The 23241-nt window shown below is 40.0% G+C and overlaps 3 protein-coding genes across 12 annotated transcripts in view; 2 read left to right on the top strand and 1 right to left on the bottom strand.

Annotated features, from left to right (window-relative positions):
* PLA2G10 (phospholipase A2 group X) overlaps window positions 1–10711 on the top strand; it is a 29077-nt gene extending 18366 nt beyond the window's left edge. Inside the window, exons 5-9 of the mRNA XM_041462200.1 lie at window positions 1095–1505; window positions 5496–5661; window positions 7113–7219; window positions 9639–9777; window positions 10030–10711. Of these exons, the coding sequence (XP_041318134.1) occupies window positions 1457–1505; window positions 5496–5661; window positions 7113–7219; window positions 9639–9777; window positions 10030–10051 (483 nt within the window). The 5' untranslated portion in view covers window positions 1095–1456 and the 3' untranslated portion in view covers window positions 10052–10711. The remainder of the gene's footprint in view (window positions 1–1094; window positions 1506–5495; window positions 5662–7112; window positions 7220–9638; window positions 9778–10029) is intronic.
* Window positions 10712–10836: 125 nt separating this feature from the next.
* On the bottom strand, window positions 10837–20222 carry BFAR (bifunctional apoptosis regulator). 6 transcript variants are annotated; one of them, XM_041462196.1, is made up of 8 exons: window positions 19780–20222; window positions 16196–16526; window positions 15153–15351; window positions 14715–14884; window positions 13951–14095; window positions 13528–13698; window positions 12875–13077; window positions 10837–12008 (listed from the first exon to the last, which is right to left on the bottom strand). In XM_041462196.1, exons 2-8 carry the CDS (start codon window positions 16459–16461, stop codon window positions 11816–11818), a joined length of 1347 nt encoding a protein of 448 aa, XP_041318130.1. In that variant the 5' UTR covers window positions 16462–16526; window positions 19780–20222; the 3' UTR covers window positions 10837–11815. The 6 variants fall into 6 exon arrangements, with proteins under 6 accessions (XP_041318130.1, XP_041318133.1, XP_041318129.1 ...); XM_041462199.1 differs by lacking the exon at window positions 19780–20222 and adding an exon at window positions 19250–19274; XM_041462195.1 differs by lacking the exon at window positions 19780–20222 and adding an exon at window positions 17595–17906.
* Window positions 20223–20307: 85 nt separating this feature from the next.
* PARN (poly(A)-specific ribonuclease) overlaps window positions 20308–23241 on the top strand; it is a 44792-nt gene continuing 41858 nt past the window's right edge. For 2 of the 5 annotated variants that reach the window (XM_041462690.1, XM_041462689.1), the window contains exons 1-6: window positions 20308–20392; window positions 20680–20757; window positions 21616–21695; window positions 22077–22144; window positions 22238–22319; window positions 22975–23035. In XM_041462690.1, coding sequence (XP_041318624.1) covers window positions 20374–20392; window positions 20680–20757; window positions 21616–21695; window positions 22077–22144; window positions 22238–22319; window positions 22975–23035 — 388 coding nt within the window. In that variant the 5' untranslated portion in view covers window positions 20308–20373. Of the gene's footprint in view, window positions 20393–20679; window positions 20758–21615; window positions 21696–21769; window positions 21994–22076; window positions 22145–22237; window positions 22320–22974; window positions 23036–23241 lie in introns of all 5 variants that reach the window. The other 3 variants (XM_041462693.1, XM_041462692.1, XM_041462691.1) reach the window with 3 other exon arrangements.

The following is a 23241-nucleotide window of genomic DNA, read 5'->3' as shown; positions in this document are numbered from 1 at the left end:
CCATGCACAGTCCTGGCTGAGCTGCCACACCTTGCCTGGTGCTCTGCAGGGAGTTGCACAAAGGCCCACCAGGTGTACAATGGCATATCAATATCCTGCCTCCAATCAACGTTTCACATTTATCCCATGCTCCCCTAACTTCAGTGCCAAGACAAACATTTCAGAGAGCTTGGATTAATGAGAGCATAACAAAAACAAATCTGTCTGTACATGTTTTTTGTCTCTTGGAATCATATCACATATGATTTTCTACCTCTCCTGAATAAAGACAAATGTTATAACACAGAAATCAGAGCATTTTAATGCAAAAATACAATTATTCCTCAGTATGTGCATGAAAAAATGATTTTATTTCTTTGATGAGAATACCATTCACAAAAACCCCCCACCAAACTACCAGCTTCTCTCCAATAGTAAGATGACATGACAAATAAAAAATTATTTGTAAGTTCCATAAATAGAACTAGTTTTATTTCTCTTTCCATATCCTAGCATTGAGTGTAGGCCTCAATGGGATCCTATGGGGGTAATATCCTGGAATATAATAATGCCAAAAGAAAGAAGAAAAAGTATGAGCACCACAAGACAAAACACATGCACACATAATTAATACTCTAAATTTCAGGGCTCCTGATTGCTTGAACAACTGACAGGAAATGCACTGGTTTCAGTGCAATAATAAAAGGTCTGAAGAAACACTTGGAAAGTATGAATACAGAAAAAAAATCACATAAAAGCAAGTAGTATTGTCTGTGTGTTGAGAGAAGCAATGAAACTGATTGTAATAAGACACCTAGTTGTATGTTTTGCAAAATAATACAAGAGTTGGAAAGGGGAAAATATACAAATATGCAATGTACAAAAAATTACTCACTTTGAGAGTTTATTTGTTTGAGGTACAATTAAAAAGTTTTTATCAAGCTACAAATATCCGTAACCAGTTTAGGAGTTGGTTGTCCTTTAGTCATCCAAGGAAAGGAGCAATCAGTAGATGAAGTCTGGCTGATGCAGACTCAGATAAAGCACGTCTTCAGCACTGGTTATAATTAACCACCAGACTAACTTACAACACAGTTCCTGCTTTCCTCTTCTAGATCTGGATTAAATTACCTACGAACTGCTGTAATTCAAAAAGAAAATACAGCTGCCAGAGCAGGAAGGTGTGGAGGAGCGGAGAGGCGGCCCCCATCAGAGAGCTGCGGCGTGTGACCCCCTGTGCCCGCACCGCGCTCCGCTGCCCGAGTGACAGGTCCCGGCTCTCGCCGGCTCTTCCAGCGGCAGCTCCTCCCTTCTGGCCAGATGGACAGCACAGCTTGGACTTGGGCTCCGGGGGACCCGGCTCGGGGCAGAAAGCAGCCTTTTATAGCCGGCACGCCGGGCTGCGGCTCACACCTACACACTCCGCTGCCGAGCACAGCGCCGCTGCCCGGACCCGCACCCCCGCCCGTCGCTGCCCATGGCGCCGCTGCCCCCGCTCCTGCTGCTGCTGCTGCTGCCGGCGGCCGGTGAGTAGAGCAGGGCCCCGGGCCGGGGCTCGGCATCCACACGGTCCTTCCCGGCGGGGAAGCGGCCGCGTCCAGCGGCGCTCCCTTGTTCGGACCCGGCGGGATGGAGCTTGGCAGGTGGGAAGAGGGGTAGAGAAAGGAGTGTTAGGAGAAACACCTCACCTCACGGGAGGTGCCTGTGTTCCCACGGAGAGCAGTCCCTGTGACAGGTGGCCAGCGCTCGGGCACAGCTGGGTGGGACTCGCCCAAGGGAACCCCCGATTTGCCGCTGCCAGCGGCGGCTGGAGCGGCACCGACAGCGCGGCCGGTGCTCGGACCGCACCTGCACATGGCAGCAGGGCTGCAGGGGTGCACATTACTTCTGTAAAGTTCATCAGTAATGTTCAACTCCGCTAATGAAGTTCCGTGTTTGAAATCGGTTTGCAGCTTGCACGTGCAATACCAATCTTTCTATAAAGGCAGGAACTTTACCCCGCTCTTCTCTGGGTATTGGAGTGAGCTGTCACGGAGCAGAGTTACTAAGCAGTTCAGAAGCAGGAATTGCTAGGACTGAGATCGCCTACAAAACCCTAATTGGGTTATTCTGAAAAATGAATCAGTCTTCATGAATAAGTTATGATGTGAGAATGTAATTAAAGGACCCCTGCCTCACACCTTCACACAGCCAATTAGTCACTTTGCAAATATTTAATTTTTTTTTCTCTCCTACATCCTATTTATTAATCAGTGTTAAAGACTGGTTGGAACAATTCACAGTCCATTTCCTCGTAGGTTTTCTGAGGTATTCATCAGTACAGTATCTGATTGTACTAATTTCTCCGAAACTATAATATCGTCCCTCTTTTTCAGATATGTATGTGGGCTGACACAAAAAAGCATCCTCTAATTTTAGGTTCCCATGGTGACATGGTAGAACCCAACTTAACTTACAACTACACAAAATTATGTGGAACTCCAACTAATCAAATCCTGGTTCTGCTGAGTGCTGTGGTAGCTTGGTACTCCAACCTCAGCATATTCAGCAGGTTGGGAGCCTACTATTTGTAAACATCAATAGGCATTGCTTTAAAGTGATTAAATTAACCTCATGCTGAACCTTTGTGACAGCTGCAAGGATAAAATCCTATCTTCCAGAATAGCAATCAGCTGCCTTAAGTAAAAGATTCTCTTGCAGTTTTTTTCATACATTCCTACACAGTTAGCAAATCTTGCAAATAGCAGGATCCTAAAGAAAAGAGCCTCAATTAATTCCTAGAACAGATTCTGGGCACAGAATGGAGCAGGGTCTGGGGGAAGGCAGTCCTGTGATTAAAGCCCATAAGGTAAGGTGCTTAATAATGGGGCCAACTTAGGGCCCCCCAAGCTCCCTGGCCCAATTCTACCTCCTGACCTCATATTGCCCTTTGATTCCTTCTGCATTTTGATCATCCTCCAGACTTCATCCTTTGCATGGGACAAACCTCCGAAGAACATTAAGGAAACCAATGAAATCACTGTTTCTGCCAGCTTGGAGTGCTCATTACAGAGAGCCTGGCTGCGCTCTGATTGCTCTGAGTCAGGCACCTCAGTCACCCACTCCGTGGGCAGTGAGGAGCACGGGAAATGCAATTTACCTGTTTCCCAACTGGTCCAAAGTATCAAAACAGGCAAATTTAACCTTTCAGAAAATTTACATGTGACCAGAGTTTGTGGAGATAGCATGTAAGTTGTCTGGGCAATAAAGTGAGGTGAAAAAGGCCATTCCTGATGGCTTATAAAACAAGAGGTAAAAAGCTAAGCAAAAACTAAGGTTTCTGTAAGGCATACAGTTATTTTTTGTAAGATTTTGGAAATGCATCAGAAAGTCTGCATATTCCCAAGTTTCAAGTTCTGAATTACTGGAGCCTTATGACTGCATAGAGATATCCCTAAAGGAAATTTTACACATATTTACCATTAAAAAAAAAATGTTTCTGTACCCTTAGTCTTTAAAAGAACAGCTTAAAAATTCTTTTTAAACCCACAAAACAGCATATACTATCATCATCATATTGATACTCTGTTTCCATAGCTCTGTGCATTCTCAGATGGTATTTCATTGCTTTTATTAACTCAGCTCATAAAGCTGTTGTGACAGAGTATCATATTGAGAGTATCTATGCCATGCAGTTTACAACTGGATGTCCAGATGCTGTAACACAAATATATTACAAGGACAAAAAGTTTACGTTCTTTTCTTTAAGACACATGGCATATTATACTTGAGCTCCTCAGGTCAGAGAGTTCATCAGAGAGTTCATCACTTCTACTTGTCATGGATTTAAATCATGGGACTGGGAATTGTCCCAAGTTAGCAAACAATTCTCAGATGAAACCAGGAACATGATTTGGAAATTCTTCCTTTCTTCTTCCTGACTTGTATCTCTCCTACACCATCCTTCCCCAGTTACCAGGAACTGAGACACAATGTAAAAATCTTCACTTTTTTCAGAATCCCCAAGGTCATGCAGAGCAAACACAGCTTTGCCATTAACCATGGATCCTCCAGACATTACTGGCTGTCTACAAGAGTAACCATTACTGACTAAGAGCATAACCAGTTTTCACTTGTAATGCTGCAGCCTTATTGCAGGGTTTTCAGCTCAGAATTTACTGAACTTGTACTGACAATGAAGATAAAGCTCTCAATGCTATCATAAAATGAATTTGTTTATAACCAAAAGGATGCTTCTGCTACCCAGAACCAAAATTTCACACTAAACATACAGGTAATGTTCTGGAACAGAAGCCATGCACAACAGATACTGTTCACTGTCTTAGCAAGGAAATTTAGGGCTAACTCAGCAGTTTTGAAATGAAACTGCAATCGACTACATAGCAAGGAAGCTTTTCTTAATTCCTCAGGATATGACTGCTTTAAATCAATGGCTAAAGCTGTATGTGCAAGTTTAAACACCCTTGTTTCAACACTTCTGCCCCCAGCTCACATGCTCAAAAACCAGGAGAGACAAGATCTGGGAGTGGTCACCAGTCAGGAAAGTGATGCTGCCTCAGGATTCTTCCTGAAGTGTTTTTTTTTACCATTCTCACTCACAAACCAATTGAATTTCTTACTGAGGTGATTTCATGAGGTGTTTAAATTCCACTGTTTCATGACATTACAAGTGCCAGAGGTCACCAGCATCCCACACATTTCAAGTTACTCAACTGTGCTGGGACTGGTATTTTTTCTGTCAGATTTTCCATTAACTGATTATAGTTAATCATATAATCTATTATGATATAATCTATTACAAAAGGTTACTCTATTATGCTATTATAATAGATTATGTGCTTATTTAGATTATATAAAAACTGCATAATCATAGTTCCTAAAGTAAATTTTGTTCTGGAGAAATAATAGTGAAAATCACTTCAACAACAACAACCCCAAACAAAAATAAACAGGAAAATAACAAAACCCTACTTTTCTAATTTCCCTGGAAAAACTCCAAGCACCCATTCATTTCCCTTCCTTACATCCACCACACCATCCCCACCAGTAATTTGGCTGCTTTGTCTAAAAATCAGGAAAACAAAAACCCTATCATAAAGGACCTTTTTCTTCCAATGTAAAGCACTACATCCTACAAAATAATATGGGCAAAATTGCACGTTATGTTAAAGAGAAAACACCACAACCCTGAGGCAGCTAATCTTAGCAACTGGGTGGGCCTGGGCCACACAACACATGCTGGCCCTCACCAGCTGGAAGACTGGAAATGACTGGTCTGCCATTGAACACTGCCTCCATGGGAGAAAACCACTGCAGCTGTTCTCAGGGTTCAGTATTCTGCTCACTCTGGACTGGGGACAAAGGGACTGGGTCAGGCAGCATGGCCCCAAAGTGCCAAAAATAAAACTGGATTATTTTCAAGTACTGTAATTTATTATCAATACTTTAAAAAACCCAAACAATCCCAACTATTTTATAGTTGCATGTTGGATTCAATAATAGTTTTTCTTCCACAGTTTATAAAGGCACTTTTGGGGAAGCCCATTTGAGAAATCGAAGAGGAATTCTGGAATTGGCTGGAGCCATCAGATGCACCACAGGGCGCTCTCCCTTTGCCTACCTGCGCTACGGATGCTACTGTGGCCTGGGAGGAAAAGGATGGCCCAAGGACAGAGTAGACTGGTGAGAGCAGCTATTTATCTGAATAATTAAGTACTGAATGCAGATGACAAATAAAAGGACTAAAATATAAATTTGGCCTGTTTGAGAGAGGGAACTGAGTTTAAATACAGCTCAGATTGCTAAGAAACTCTGAGGCATTCAAAATGTGTTGCTGTAGATCTACACAATCTTGCCTTGAATTCAAATTCTCATTGCATTAGTACAGGATTCACAGTACAACTGAATCTTTGCTGTTGTGTTTCAGCAAAGAGCTAAATAACTAAAGTTTTGTTGGAGAAGCTTTAAAGTTCAAACATTGAAGCTATCTAAAGTAAAAATTAAAAAAAATAAAGACAGTAGTAAATATTTTGATTTTACTATCTTCCATGTCATTAGTATTCAAAATAATATATAAGAATTATGCAAAATTCAACCTGCTGAAAAATAATTCTAAAACCCAAACCTTCCCATTTAGTACTAAATCACAGCATACTGATATCATCAATGTAACTTATAACTGAACATTAACTGACAAGAAGATGATTTGGGGTTTCGTTTTGGTTTTGTTTTGTTGTTGCACAGTTTGGGGTTTTTAAAAATTTCTATGCATGAAAAGGAGTTACTGAGCTGTGTTGTTCAACTGTTATGTACCACAGGATCTTTACACAATGATTTGTGGGGAATGACCAAGTAATTACTTAATAAGCACGGGAAAAACAATAATTGCAAAGTGAGAGCTCACAGCATTAACTCTTCCTATTGCAGACACAAGTTCCTCAGGCAACCTAAACAACATCTACCTACTGTAATCTGATGGTTTTAGTCTGCCAGGAGGAAACTGAATGAATGAATGAATGAATGAATGAATGAATTCTTTGTGGATACACCCAGTTCTTCCAGCAAGTCAAAAAGAAAGGATGTAATTAGTTTGCAGCAAAAACTTACAAGCTGCCTAATTTCAGGTCCTTGTTACCTCCTCTCCTTGCTTTTCTGGGCTTGCAATGACTCCACACCAGAGACACTACACCAGTATATTTTAATGCCTTTTTTAAGCATTAAAATGCCATTAATTCTTACCTGTACTGTTCAGTTTCACAATGTCATAGAGAAAGCCTAAAAATTCTTTGTGCCAATTATGACAAGAACAATTTTGAAATAATAATTTTGAGCAACTTTCCAAATTTTCTGATAATGAGCTTCATTTTGTGGAAGGGGCTAGGAGAAAAGCATACTCACATATAACAGAGAATGCTCTGAAGATTCAATTAGCTCAATGTATATCAGACATTTTTCTCATCATTTATTACATGAAAAAATAGTAAATTTTTCCATTACCCTGGTTTGGTTCCTGAGCAGGTAATGTTTGTACACTCACTGATGTTGACTGTTTCATTATTCCACAGCTGTAGTAACCCACTGATAAAGCCCACCCAGAGTGTGTGACCATAAATCACCATCTCTGTTCCTCTCAGGTGCTGCTTTCACCACGACTGCTGCTATGGGAGGGCAGAACAAGCAGGTTGTCAGCCAAAGACTGAAAGTTACCACTGGGAATGCAAAGACAATTCCGCTGTGTGTGGTGAGTGAGCACTTGGAAGTTTTTTGGTGTTGGGTTATTTGTTTGGTTTGGTTGTTTCTTAATTCTACTAATTATCTCATTAGAAAGGTATTTTCTTCATTAACTGTAATATTCTTAGTTTACCTTCCTTTTGTGATGTTTTTTTTGCCAGGATACACTGTGCCTCCAGAAAGCACAGCTAAACCAATCAACTGAATGCAGTTTCTTTTTCTTAATCCTCCCTCTGACATAAGCAAACAAAACTGTGAGCTAGAAGCATCTATTACCTTTTTAGAAAGCACAACCACAACCATCCTTTTACATTTGCTGAGGAACACGTTATGCTACTCCCTGCAAGTCTCCACCTGGAGAGCAAGTACCAATAGGAGACAAGAAAATTTTAACAGTTTAAAAAGGAGGTTTTCCCTACTTAGAAGAAAATATTTCCCACAATTTGTAAGTTTATAAGGGACATGTTTTTGGCACATTTATCCCTGATCAGTTGCACTGATGGCTGCAATTTATGAATGAATTCTTAATTATGGGTTATAGTTTCAAACAATGAGGTAATAAAATATTTGATGAGTTTATTTCTGGAAGTTAAATTAACAAATATTAATTTGAAAATATTTACATAACTCAAGTGTACAAACTGCAACAGATTGCTGACCACATCCTGATAATTTTTTTTTGATTGCTCCAAAATATCCTTGCCATGCTAAGGGAAGGACAAAGAGATCACAAAGAAAGAAAAGCCCCAAAAAATGGTTAACAGGAAAATGCAGCTTTTCTTTTACATTATTTGTTCATGACTTCCAAAGTTTTAGCAAATGCTGTCTGATATACTGAAAGACTCGTTGAAACTGTAGCTTGGCACAAGCCCCCAATATTTACAAGGTTTTTCTTCTTGTTGTTGTCACGCTTTTATTGGTTTTTTGTGTGTTGTTTGGGATTTTATTTGCTTGTTTTGTTTTTAAAATGAGGTGCTTTGTCAGTTAATTTGCATATAATTTTATACTTCTACCTAGAATGCAAATGAGCTTGAAAATTGGTTATTATGTGCACTACAGAAATGCAAAAACCCTTACATAAACTTGTTTAAAACAAGTCTGAGTTTCTGACTACCACGGTTTAAAGGCAACAGTTGGCCATTTACAGAGAACACAAAAACCTCTCATTTCATATTCAATTTAGAATTTGCCTGACCTGAAAACAAATGAAAGTTTGGACATTACTTCCTTTCCTCCTTCACATTCAATTTTTACTTTGCCCAAGTAAAAAATTCATTCAGAATCTCTACTTACTCACATCTTTCCCTGCCCCAGATGGACAAAACATCTTCTCTCTCACACTAATTAATGACATTACAGTCCACCCTTATTTGGCTGTAAAGATTTTGCTCCTGACAATATTCAAAATACTGGCCAAGATATCAGGCATGGTGTCAGGAAACCAAGTCCCTGGCATAGCATGGAGAAGATAAAGTCTGGAGCAATACCAGGAGAAGAACAGAAGAAGCAATAGTTCTCAGTTTTCATTTTTTATCCTGTCATGTTGTTCATGCCACCTGTGCTATTGAGTAGCTCTTAGGGCAGCTAGCTGCAGCATAAACACATATACATTAAGAACGCTTCCATTTCATGGCAGAATTTGAATTTTCATTCACAAAACTGAACACTTGTTCTGCTCCTGGACAAATCTCAAGCAGTCATTTGGCTAAGCTTTTAAAATGGTAAACACTCAGACAAAATGTAATCAAGGATTCTTCAGTTTACAGACAGTTACAGAGAGAAAAAAACCACACACTTCTGGGTTGGCACACTGAACCCAAAATACGTGGCTGTAGAAGAAAATGTTCATGCCAAGAAGAAACACTCATGCCAAGAAATCTGTTCCGTTACAACACTACAATTATAAAACAAACATGACAAGACATGGATTTGTCACACAAACACACTTTACCTAACTTCTCACTGCATGCCTTAATAAAAAAAGGTGGGCAGTTTAGGCTGGACATGGAATACCTTTACATGCCATGTATATATCCCATATATCATTTTTAATGCTATATGCTATAGTAGATTATAAAGGGTATGTGAATGGAATATCTTCCCAAAATCAAGTTTCACTAGAGCAAGAGGGGAAGCAGGGAGGGTCCCATGCCACTTTCTAAGCAGAGATCAGTTATCAGAGTTCCTTTATTAAAAAACTGGAAGAGTATTTAAGTCTTTATCCGGCTGTTGTATTTTCACCTGTCAGTGATTACTGACTGAGCCACAGGTTCTCAGTCTGACCAAAGCTCAGTGCAGTTCCTATTGCACTTGAAATGTAAGCATTTGTACTGCAAATAGGGAACATGAGGGAGCAATTCTTGGTAAAAGTCCACTGGGGATTTTTAATTTCTTCAGACTAATATCAAACTTACTGTGTTTTCTTTCAGACTCACTAGAAGATACATGTCAAAAAATGGCATGTGAATGTGACCGTGAAGCTGCCAAATGTTTTTCTAAAGCTCCCTACCATAGAAAATACCTTTTGTGGCCAGACTTTATGTGTGGTGAGATTCAGCCTTTGTGCAGGTATTAGATACATGACTCTTGTATATATTTAAATCTAAAATTACTTTTTTTGGCCACAGTAATGACAAGAAATTATTTTTCCCCTTTCTTGATACTCCTTCATTCCACCTCAGCCTCTCCACCTCAAAATGGCCAAAGTAAACATTTTTCCTGTTATTTACTTTCTCCCATGCACTTATTATTGACTAAATAGAAATCTGAATTTATCTGCTTAAGGAGTAACTGACAATGTTAATTTTTGTTTATATTCAGATTCACAGATTTTTCAGATTGATAATATCATTCGCTGCGAACTTACCCCCCCTCCACTGGCTAGAAGATACAAATCAAACTTCTCCACTAACAAATCTTAGCATTTGTTAACTTTGAACTGGCTGGAAAACATTCATGAAGTGACAGTGTCAGCACAAAGAGCCCTCTCATCTACATTAAACACTTACTACAAAGCCTAATTTAAGTGCTGAATTTCATTCACCTGGAGTAATGCTACCTGCATTGAAGAATCATTTAATCAGGTTTTTTCTAGAATTTACTTTTTAAGTAGAGTTTTCTAAACAGCTGTTTATTTTATAAGGCTCAGACTCCTTACTCTATGTACACCCTGAATTCCCTGCAAGCACAGGGAGGAATTCTACTCTTAGAATTTTAGAGTCAGATTTAAAAATGCAAATGCAAACCATCACCAAAACAAAACATGAAAAAAATTTAGAACTTGTTGGGACCAACTGGCTTTCCCACAAGTTATGATCCTGCATAGCAACAGTTTATGAAGCTCAGAAGTGTATACACCTCATCAGGATGTAAAGATAGGGTAATTTCACAGATATTTGTCATCCTTTGGGAAGAGAAATCAGTACCCTGAACTGATGAATAATACACTTTTTTGTATCTGCTGATTTCAACACTTATAGAAGTGTTTCATGTCTGCTTTCACCCACCTCAACTTACTCAGAGATGCATGGCTAAAGAACAGGTTTGCACAAGTCAAAGCTAATGACATGTACTTCAGTATTAAAAAACATAAAAATCAAACCCCCAAATTCTCTATAGGAACAGTGAAGATTTCAAGAGAGATCTTTAATCGTGAAAAATACTCATAGGCAAATTTAGATCACATTACTGACACAAATGAAATAAACAAAACAACAAACCAATGCAGACTGCAAGGGGACAAAGTTCTTGAAAAAAATCTGTTGATTACCTTTTGATTCAGTCAAAGGAACATACATTAAGAAATGTCAATCCTACTTACACAAATAACTTTCCAGTCAATATTTGCTCACATAGATACACACATTATATTGCCATAATTACAGTGTCAGGTCACTTTTCCAAAATAATCCTTTTTAAGAGATATTTAAGAATTTGCAACAGAATTTAAGAAGAGAGAATGAAAGGAGCTGTTAATGAAGTCTGACTGAGTTGAATAAAAAATTTCAATGGTAATTATCACATTTTCCAAGACACAAGAAAATTCAAGTAGTCTTTGCCTTCAACTGCAGGAATTTTGGAGCAAACTCTACTGTGAGACTGTGTATAAGGCAGTCACAATGCTACATGTAAAAGACTGAAATAAATGAAGTTCTTTCAACATCAAGCCTATCCAGGAAGGGCATTCCTTTGGCAAACTGAAGTTGAGGAACACATTGCTGGTATGAAATGTTAAGTTTAAAAAGAAAAAGAAAGAAATCACTGTAGCAGTGCAGAAGACACTGACTTTAAGGCAGGCTTGAAAATACACAGAATGCTCAGGACAGAATAAAGAAATTTATCTGATACAAATAGGGAGAGATGACTGTATGAGTTTTACATGGCTATACAGGAATGTGCTTTTTTTTTTCCCAATGGAAAATTCCTTTTTCCTTCATCCTTCAATTTGGAATCAGCTGGTTTAAGAGCAACTTATCTTAAAGCTTTTTTGTATGTTTAAATTAACATAATCCACCATTTTCACTGCCACATACATAAAGAAGACAAGCAAAGTTTATTTAAAATGTCCATTTTTAGAAGCTAAACAGCTCAAGAGTTCCAATGCCAGTCACTGCACTTGTGTCTCCAGACGCCTTATCTCTGTAACTACAAGATCAATGTTTATAACTGGGTTAAAATACAAGGCCCAGTAAAACAAACAATTGCAGACAAACTGAGGAATAAAAGGCCAAAAAATGGCAACAAAAAGTCCCTGGGTTGAGACTTTCCAGAAATGTCTCCACATTCTGTGAGGAATAGTCCTGTGAAAAAGGAAAGGGAAAGACTTAGAGGAACTTTCTGGTTTGTTCTTACCCAGCTCTAAGAAATCCTAATAGGTGCTGCAGCTTTGCACTACTTAGCCCTTACTCGGGTACCTGTAGAAAACATCATTTTACACTCCACGAAAAACTTTCCTAAAACGCAGTAGTAGCAGATTTAAAGAGGAAGCACTCTGTCAGTGCACTCAGACCCGCAGTTCCAGTGCCACAGCACAGCCCTGCCCCAGGCTGTGCCCTGCTCCCTGTGCTGTTCTGGGCACGTTCTGCCCTCTGTCGGCTGGCAAAGGGACAACACAGCACACACCAAAACCAGAATTTCTCCCGTACCATTTCCAAAGATCACACCAACTACAAATGTTAATATGCTTGCGTTAAGACTGAGGTAGTAACGGAAAACAGAAATTTATATATTATCAGAACTAGTATCAGTATAACTGAACTTATTTACGATTCTGAGGACTCATCCCAAAATAACTACACTGTATCATGGCTACATTCTGATGTATTTAGTTCTCAGCTGACAGCTAATACCAGGCACCATAAGAGGCAGTTCTCAAGGTAAGGTTTAATATCTCCCAGTGGTTAAGAACATGCTTGTTGCTGTTTCCACATTTGCTACATCTGATAAGTAAAACTATCTCTAAGAAACCCTTGGAAGCGTGCACAGAAATAAAGGTATTCAAGAGCAAGCAGTAGCATATGTGGGAATGCAGACTGGCATGTTCTTAACCTCAGGGCTTGGGTTAGACACTCATTTCAGTGAGCAACTGTGAAATTGTAAGGCTGTTACTCTCTCTTTATAAGGCCGTGTACTTCCTACCCTCTTCCACAAGCTTTGTAAGACTTACTTCAGTTCTCTTCTTGACCACAGCCTCCAAAAAGAGAATAATTCCAGAACAGACAGCAACATGGCATTTACAATTATAAATCTTGATGTCCAGTAATGCACATCTAGCCAATCCCAAGCAAATTCAGCTATCAGCTGGTATGGCAAAAATAAATACTTTACAGTGAATTCTCTCCATTGCCTCCAAGAAGGATCTTTAAGGTCCTGTAAATTAGGATAAAAAGACTGTTAATCAATTTTCTATTAAACTTACTTAATACTGGCTTATTTCCACCAGTCTTTTGTTGAAAAGCTGGGGGTTTTATACACTGAAAGCAGTAATTTATCTTTATTATACTTGCTAGTAGGTAATACTGTAATCCAGTAATTTCCATTAGATTAGAACATCATTTTCTATAGTTACGTGAACTTCAGAAGAATCAGTTTCACACATTTAAAGTCTTAAAAGCTAAAATCAATCCTATTAAAGGTAATGGTTGCAACACTGGTGATTGCATACAATAAAATCAAAGAACCACTTACTCTGCAGGTCTGTTGTTTTTAAAGCCATAGTGTAAAGAGATGAAATGATGAATAATTACATGATGTGGTTTTATGCTGCTAGTCTTAAAACGCTTATAACTAAAGCAAACATTTAATGTTTTGAATACTTACAAGTAGTTTTGTGACAGTATCTTCATACTTGTCTTCTTGCATAGGACAAATTGTGTGGATGAAAGGTAGGAAAGCTTCTGCATAATCAAACAAATATAGGTATAACATACTGAGTCTTGGAGAATTCTTCAGTGCATACAGAAGAAAGAGTGATTTTCCTGGGTTTACGGCCTAAAAGGTATCAAATTATTAAGTTTCAATCAGTAAAAAAGTAAAATGAAGGGGACATGCCACTTCTTAGATTTTGTGACATTTCTCAAAGGTTTGTTCTTCAAATACAACAGGTCATTAAACTGAGCAGTTTTTACACAGGTAATTCTACTCCTTTAACACTCCTCCTGGTTTTAAGAGAATCTTCTTTTAAAGGTATTACTTTAAAAATAATTAATATGTATGACATGACACACTTTATATAAAATTTACCTTATATTCCCAAAGGTTCTGTGGTGGTTTAACACCTAAAGTTTTCACACATTCCAGTTCTGCCATAATAGCTCTCCTGTGGTTACTGTTCTCTATACTGTAAGGCTCTTTGGTGAAATCCTCTTCAGTCAGTGTTAGGAGGAGTCTACGAAAGCAGAAGAATTAAGGTGAGCAGTGCCGACTCACCAAAAAAGATGACTAACAAATACACAACTGCATACTGAAAAATAAGCTACTGATACAAGGTAGCACCTTTTGGGTTAAAGAATCATAGAATACTTTGGGTTGGCAAACTTTGGGACTTTAAAAGATCATCATTACATTGCATATCAAGTGTTCTACGCCAACTGCATCTCAGAGCCTGGGTTTTAAATTTCCTTCTTTTCCAGCTTCCTCTTGCCTGCTTTCAGCATGGCTCTTGGGTGGAATACATATGCATATAGCACATGCGTATTTCCACAAGGAATGAAAGGTGCAAGGGTGGATAATACATTAGTAGAATTTTACTCTTGGTATCATTTCAGTCTGCATTGTCAGCATTTTAAAAAGTTCTTAGAAAATTTTCAGTAGCTTACTGAGTATCTACTACTGAAAGTTTTCAACAGCAATTGTTAAAACTTCTTCTGAAATTTATTCTGACACATCAACAGAATATTCCCACAATCTATGTAACACAGTGCAGTCATTTCACAACAAGCCACCCCTAATGAATCTGTCATTAGTCCAATCACATAGCAGCTGTCCTTGACCACAAGGCCTCTCACCTTCCATTTACTTTCTCCAGTAAAAATCTTTCTTTGTAATGTGAAGCCCATGGGCCCAGCTGCTCCAGCCAGAGTATCACTTCCTCAGCAGTCCACTTAGCAACAGGCTTGTGGACAAGATGGTCATCTTCAAATTCTCTGCTACTCCAGTGATAGCCAAGTAGAACTACCTACAGGTAGATTACAAAGATAAATAAAGATCCTTTACTTGCAAAGCAAATACATGAATTATATAAATAAACACACAGTAAGAGGTTTGACACATAGAATCTTCCATTTCATGGAGACTAGAACATTCAGGTTCTAAGAAAGTATTTTGAAATTTTACCCACTGACTTCCATTTGCTGTACACTGCAGTTGTAGTTCCTGACAGACAGCTCTGAAGGCAACTTTACTTACTCAGCCCAACCAGGGAAAACCAAGCAGATGAAACTTACTGCTACACAAGTTAAAGCTGTCAGAACACCTGAGAAGAACCCTCCTCGAGGATTAATTCTTCCTGTGTTTGGAACTGTAGGCATCTGGTCGTTCCCATGCTTTTGGAAAGTTGCTAAGCTGCGTGCTACATCACTGTTCTGTTGAATATCTTCTTTTCTTTGTTCAATGGCATCAGAGAATAGCTTTTCAATAACATCCCTAATAGGAAAAATATTTGTCATTATACTGTCACCATTGAGACTCAATATTCAGAAAAGGGAGTAATTTTTGGATTTTTGTTTTCCAACCTCTTACTAAAGACAATCCTCTTTAAAAGCAAGAAAAAATTAGTTATTAAAGCTTAGTAAATTTAGAATTTTATCAATCACTGCAAAACAATATTTTCCTTAGTTTCTAAAGCTAAAATACCACATAACTCCCAAGTCATTTCTTATATAAAATTAGAATTCTGTGTGCCACTGTTATTGTGCGCCAGCCTCAATTATTAAAAAATGCTAAACAAAAGACAACATAAATCCTACCATAAATCAATCCAACCATCAATTTATTTAAATGTTATTAACCCCAGATAAAGTATTATTAACAAAACAACTTGTGGGTAATTCAAGACAGCAAGTAGATTTTTTTAGCTTTGTTCTGCAATATGATCACACTTCTTCCAATAAATAGTTCCTATTACAGAAATTACTACACAATTATCCAAGACCAATCTAACTTAGAATTATTAGAAAACAACCAGCGATATTGGAAGACTGAGGATCCCGCCTCTCCATCTCCCATAAAATGTAGAAGGGGGAAAGCCCTCCCCCAAACAAACCTCGTCCCTCAAAACAAAACCAACCAACCCACCCCTTAATTCCATGTGCTTGAACAGTTCATGACAAGTGCACAAACTGAAAGTCTTTGGGATTTAAATTTCTTTGTGACAGTTCAGATTACCAATTATCTAAGAATATCTGCAGCAAATATGAAAAGAAACCCGACAGCTAATTTCTGTGGTTTCATTTATGTAAAAGAGACATTCACAAAACAGTTCACTCACCTGAGGAGGATGTTGACTTTGGGGAATCCTTCCCATTTTTCTCTGCACTCAGGGCATTCATTCTTCTTGGACGACACCCACCACAAGGCCAAGCAATGCCTGCAGAAGCTGTGCCCACAGTTCAGGGTGGTGGGATTGATCAGAATGTCGTAGCAGCAGTGGCAGAGGAACTCACTGACTGATATCTGCCGTCCCAGGCCAGGAGTAACACACGGTTCAACTTTTGCCCTCTCTGTTTCCCCTTGTAAAGTCTCACCTTCTTCCATTTTCCTTTAAGCCTTACACGAACAGAAAGCTCTCTTAGATCTTCAAACCAGATAAGGCACTACTTCTGAAAAGCAACACGAAAACAGCTATTACAGAAGTTTAGAATTGTAAGCAATGTGATTTATCATTGCACTGCTTTTGACACTCGGATGGTTTTAAATTTGTTACGTAACTCAGCCCTCCCCAAAATGAAACATGATCTACTTCTTCAACAATATATTCATTCCCAACTACAATCAAAACCAGACTCTAGATGTAAACAGCTGGGCTCAATCTCCCTATGCTTTCTTCTCCTGTGTTACAAAATACATGAAAGTGAAACAAAATAATTCACTATGATTCACATGACTTTTGACAATAGCTTTAATCAAGGTTTTAGTAAAAGAAATCAGTCAAAGAAAATATACTTAAAAAGTATCATCAGAGGATACAAAAATAAAATACCAGTGTAACATCATGATCTAATTTACTTCATCCCTCTTCTTTCCAAGCACATGGAATAAAACATTATTAACAGAGGTCAATGCTGGATATTGTTGGGCAATGTTAAAAAATATAATAAAAGTTTGATCCACCAAGTCATATGCTTCAGAATCATAAGGGATTGATCTGCACACCTTTTCAGCAAAGGTCTAAACTCCACATAAACTTTACCTGTAGTTACTTTGTCAGCATTACAGAAAATGCACAGTTAAGAGTTCAAGATGGTTCCAAGTTTACAAAAAATATATTTTATATTCCTACTCCCTTCTCTTAGACAGCAGTATATAGTTTCTTAAGAAAAACACTGATCCACATCTTTCACTCATCACTCATGATATGTTAGAAGATATCAAGAACTAGACAATTTTCTCCTCGGATACTACCAAACCAAAATATGATTACACTCTCCACCTTGTGGCTCCTGCTTACTACTAACTTACCAACCTGCCATCCAGATCAAGCACGAAGAAGTAAGCACGCAAGCAAGTAAAGAACAGAAATTACGAAAAAAGCACAAGTCCAAAACCAGAAACCGATAGTGAAATTAGAATCCTTAGACTTCTAAACCTGCATTTCCATGGCACAGCGCAGGCTGGTGGCTTTCTAAAACAGCACTTGTAAGAAGAAAAATAAAGACAAGCTTTTGCACCTAAAAACATTCTTCTATTTTTCCTGAAAGATAGAGGCAAGAGGATTTCTGTGGAAAATACAGGAAAAACATTTCACCGCTCAGTCTGCGCCAAGTTAGAGCCAGCAGCAGCAGATTCCTAGCTCCTGTTTCTTGCCAGCTCCAGTTTCCTGCACTCCGCGCTGCTTCCTCAGGCATAGCACTGCCGGTGCGGGCCCGCGGCGTTTCCCGGCCGGGCCGGCGCGGGGCGGCCCCAGCCCGCTCCCCCGCCGCACCTCGGCCCCGCGGCGCCCCGGCTGCAGCCCCGGGCCCGCCCCGCCGCTTCCGCCCCGAGAGCGCGGCGGCAGCGCGGCTCCTCCCTCACCACAGCCGCTGGCCAACACCGCCTTTTATTTCAAGCGTGTCAAATCACCGGACATGAGCACTGCCACACTCCCTTTTCTGGGAATAGGCACACTTCTATATTCGTGGGAACTAAGGTACGCTTGCTTACTGTACACTACGCACCCAGGCAGCCTTCCTTCGCAGAAACTATTCAAGGTTGATTTTACAGTAGAGATTCGAGGTGTAATCTTAGAAGTAAATGAGACTTTCAGGTGCTAATGCATCGTGCACAGAGACTATTCTTATCACATAAGAGTCCATCTTTCCACACATGCACAATTACTTCTATCAGTCTCTGTTCCCTTACTGAAATTCTTTTCGTCTAGTCCAAAAAAATTTGATTCACTCTGTACAACACCACGGCAGGAGGTTGTAGCCAGGTGAGGATGGGCCTCTTCTCCCAGGGAACAAGTGACAGGACTCAGCTGTACTCTGTACCAGGGCAGGTTTAGGTTGGGCATTAGGAAGGAGTGATCAGACATTGGGCTGCACAGGGAGGTGGTGGAATCACTGGTCCCTGGAGGCGTTTAAGGACTGGACATGGCACTGAGTGCCACGGTCTAAATGATACCGTGGTGTTTGGTCACAGGTGGGACTCAATGATCCCAGAGGTTTTTTCCAACCTAATTGATTCTGTGAATTTTTAAAGTGTACCTCTGAGATGTATTTTTTTCAAGTGTTCGACACAGTGACATTTTCTTTTAGGATTTTGTTTCAGTTTAATATAAACTACAAGTCCAGTTCAAATGACATTTCAGTTAATTATTCCAGCCTATTTCAAGAAAGAAAATAGTTTCTCATTGTTTTCTCTCTCATATTATTCAGATTTTTTTCCAGAGAACCAATGAGTAGATCTTTAAAGTACTCTAGCATGAAAGAATTCAACCTCTTCCAGATCTGAGGAAGTGCATCTAGATCTACCTTGGTATGCAAGGTGAAAATGCAGCCCAGAATACTTGTTCTAGAATATAGTTTTTTACTACTTTTTTGTGTCTTTTCACTTAGTTTGACATTCAATGTTCAGTGAAGTGAAAGAGCATACAAGTGTTTGATAGCCTGTGCAGCAGCCTTGAATGATGTGAAAACATGGCCCTTCTGTTCCAATTTATAAAACTTCTGACATATCAAAAGCCATGGAATCTCGAACTAACTGCTTGTATTGTCCTCTCCCACTTTTTAGGTGCTCCTTCTGCTTACGTAGTAATACCTACATGTTGAAGTAAAAAATGTCTAATCTGTAAGACATAGTACTTCAATTCCTATTAAAGTACTTAATTACTTTAATTACTTACCTTACTGTTTGACTTGCAGTTTATTTTGTAGGTGAGGGAAACAAAGAGTTCCCAGATTTGTCAGCTACTTGTGGGAAAATGTCAGGCTTCTAAAACAACCATCAACCACTTTAAAGTGCCATAAGCACTTTAACTAGCAAGTGCAGAAATGCATCTTAAAAAACTGAGGAGTAACACGAAGATTTTAGGCTTCAGCCAATTTACTGCAAAATAAAAACATCTCTGCCATGTTAATTAACATCTTACTGGGAGCCATTTAATCATACTCGATGATTTCCTGGGGATGTCTGTTGAATAAATTGCTTATACTGAAGAATCTTTAAAAGCTCTCTCCACTAAATCCTGCATAATTATTTCTCTTTTTCTGTATGCAGAAATTACCCCCCACAATTAGTGAGAATTTTTAATTTGTTTTCATTCTGCTGGAATTCTGGAAAAGATGCTTTATGAGCCATGTGAACTCCAGCCCTGCAGCACAAACTCTGAACTCCTCTGCCGCCCGTGCCCACAACTCCTGCCCTGTGCAGCACCTTCTCTCCGGGGCAGCTCCGCCTCGCACCGCGCTGCCGCGGGCCCATCCTGCTGCGCTCTCTTCTGCAGCCAGCTGTCAAAATGCCGCTTGGAACAGGAAGAAGCTCCTTCTGTAATACGGCAAGGCCTCCGGTTCCCCTGGAATTATCATCATTAAGGCATCATCGCTAGCAGTTCTCCACCATCCTCCTGGTGTCTCCTAGGCAGAGTCCCATGCCTTCTTCCCTGCTGGTGCTAGTTTCGTATTTCTGCCTTTCAGGGCAAGGTCCACATCCATGACATTTCACCACATCCCACAGAACCGCGGTTGGTGTAAGACTTCCTTCCCCCCGGCAGCCCTGCCGCAGTCACTGCGGCCCTGCGGCCCGCTCAGAGCACACGGCAGGCTGCCGAAGGCACCGTTCGAAGCTAGCGGCGCCGAGCCCGCGGGCGGACGGGGCGGTGCGACCCTGAGGGCTCCGCCCCGGTAGGAAATGGCGGCTGCCCGGGCTCACGTGCGCGCTCACGTGCGGCGCGCGGGGCGGCCCCGGAAGCGCTCGGCGGCGGCGGCGGCGGGCGGTGCCGGGCCGAGCTCTGGCGGGCGGGGGCGCGGGATGGAGGTGATCAGGAGCAGTGAGTGACCACCCGGCCCTGCGTCCCGAGCTCTGCGCCTCTGGCGCTAAACTGTCTCGGTGCCCCGGCGTCCCCGCCCTGGGCTGGCGGCCCCTCCGGCCTCAGCCTCTCCTTCATGGCGAAGGAGGTCCCCATTGCCCCGCTCACCCATGAGGCGCAGCCCTGAGAGGGGAGGCGCGGCCCCGAGGCTGAGGGGGCGACGGGCAGGCCCTGCCCGCCCGAGGGGCGCCGGGCTGCCGGAGGATGTCGTTTGTAGTCTCAAGTGTGTTTTAACCCTTTACCCGTAGATTTTAAGGATAATCTAAACAAAGTGTATGAAGCCATTGAAGAGTCGGACTTCCTGGCCATCGATGGAGAGTTTTCAGGTACAGTTGCACCTGTTTTGTCATTGTGGACTGTTGGCAGTCTCTGAGGGGGGGTTGGTTTGACCTCGGTGCCCGAGTTCGCTCCTGTGATATATCTCAGGGTTGGCTTGAAAAAGCTAAAGCTGAGGCTACCGCAGAGTGGTTAAACCACTTGTTACGTGTGCGATAGCAAGGCTTTGGTTAAAGATACATGTCATGTGAATGCTGCTTGTGCTCCCACAATAATCTTTCTACACGACAACTGATAGTTGTTGCAGCTCAGGGTAAAAAAAACAGAAAGTGTTATATATGCCATGAAAGCAATGGATTGGGATTAAGTGAGGCAGATCCTGCAAGTGTTTGGACAGGGAAAGGCAGCACTAAGAACCTGTGTGCTTGTGAAACCCTGAGGGTGTGTGCAGCAGAGAGATGCTTTAGTAGGTACTTCACTTTTGGGATGTAGAGTTCGGTTCCCCTGTGAGACTAGCTTTTGTTACATGTGGTGTTTGTGGAAGCACAGTTGTTGCGTGTTGCTTAAGGTGACTAAGTTATTCAATCAATCTCTGGGCAACACTTCCCATTTTTAGTTTGGCTTTGATCCTGCATTGTGTTGTAAAGCCCATTTACTTTAGAGTACTGGTAGGTCTTGGCCTGCTACTGACATGTTGAATAGGAGCCAGAATGACAGAGCTTTTGCAGAACAATTTTACTTCTAGAACACCCTTATTAAAATGAGTGGCTTATTGCAGTAGTATTTTTCTCAAATTAAATAATTGTAATGCATGCTTTAAGTGAAAGCCTTTTTCTCAAATTGCCAGTTCTTTGCTGTGGTTAATTTTGAAAAGCTTACCCAAAGCAAAATATGTTCTACTTTTTCAGGGATCAGTGATGGGCCTTCAGTTAGTGCATTAACAAATGGCTTTGACACTCCAGAAGAAAGGTATCAGAAACTTAAAAAGGTAAAGTGTTTACGTGGACCAAAATGAAAACTGAAGCTGCTTTTGGTGCAACATCTTGTTTGTGTGACCAACAGGAGGAAAGAGAGATGGAACTTCCCTCAGTTCTTGTCTCTTTGTGGAATGGAAGCGCATGCTAAAGTCATCTTGGGCCAAGAGTAAGATGATTAAATGGGGATGAAGGCTAGCAGAAAAACTCTGGTGTGTTTACTTTCAAATTACCAGCGAAACAAACATTGGTTAAGAAGATTCACTTTGCTTAATTTTGAAATGGAGAGAAATCATATGTGGCTGCAACCTGGTAATCTTTAAATGTGTGCAACCTGGTAATCTTTAAATGTGTGCATGTTTTATTCTCATGCAAAATTTTCCTTTCTTTTACAGCATTCCATGGATTTTTTGCTCTTTCAGTTTGGCCTTTGCACTTTTAAATATGATGACACAGAAGAAAAGTATGTTATTCTCTTATTTCTTGTTTTCTTAACTGAGGATTTTCTAAGTAATGCTGATAAGCTGTATTGACATGTAACTCATCTTTTCTACAGGTATATAATGAAGTCATTTAATTTCTATATTTTTCCGAAACCCTTTAACAGAAATTCACCAGATGTCAAGTTTGTCTGTCAGGTTAGTAGAAAAACAGTTTAATTTTATTTGGTTAAGGTATGCCTGAAACAAACTTCAGCTTAAAAGGTAGAAAAATGTAAGTTTCTGGGTTGGGGGTTGTTTCTTATAAAATAAGTAAGCATCAGTTAAGAGCAATCCCAAAAATGGGAGCTTTAAGGGAATATGCTTGACTTCAGTTTTTAATTCTTGTTATGCATTACATTGTGTGATTTCTGGAATTTGAGATAATGTTCTAAACTTGGCAAGATGATTCTGTTTTTTTCCCCTCTTCTCATTGAACTTCCAGTTTCCTTGCTTTTTTAATCCTTTATTCTCATCTGCTTATCTTACTTTCACTGCTTCCTAGGCTATTGCCAACATTTTTCTGGTCTCAGATTTGTTGTCCTGAATTACATTTTGCTTTCTTTAGTTTCCTCTCTCCATAGTTTGTTCTTTCATCTTTATCCTTTACCATATTCATCGTTCTTGTACCTTATGGAAGTTGAAAATCAATAAGAAAAGTAGCAGAGCCTAAACTCTCAGTGGCTTCTTTAGGGTCACAGACTTAGTTTTTCTTGGCTTTCGACTTTGTATAATTTCTTAACAAGTGTTAAAATGACTGAACTGATGCCACAGCTACTTTTGCTAACTGTAAAGCCATTTTCTCTTGTTGCAGAGTTCAAGTATAGATTTTTTAGCAAACCAAGGATTTGATTTTAATAAAGTTTTTCGCAACGGTGAGTTGTTTTGGTTTGTTTTCAATTTCTTTTAATGTCTGCAAAATTTGTGGTGACACCTTTCATTGTTTTCTGCAAAAGAAAAAAGGCTGCCCTCTGTGATACTGTCTTAACATGTAATGAAGTTCTTGAATTATTCTTATCTAGTCTACTGTTGTGCTGATGATAACTCCCTTTCCAAGAATTCATTGCGTAGTTCAGCAGAA

The sequence above is a fragment of the Pyrgilauda ruficollis genome, unplaced genomic scaffold (assembly GCF_017590135.1).
Source record: "Pyrgilauda ruficollis isolate IOZ18807 unplaced genomic scaffold, ASM1759013v1 scaffold16, whole genome shotgun sequence".
Lineage (NCBI taxonomy): Eukaryota > Metazoa > Chordata > Aves > Passeriformes > Passeridae > Pyrgilauda > Pyrgilauda ruficollis.
This window is presented reverse-complemented; position numbering and strand designations above follow the sequence as displayed.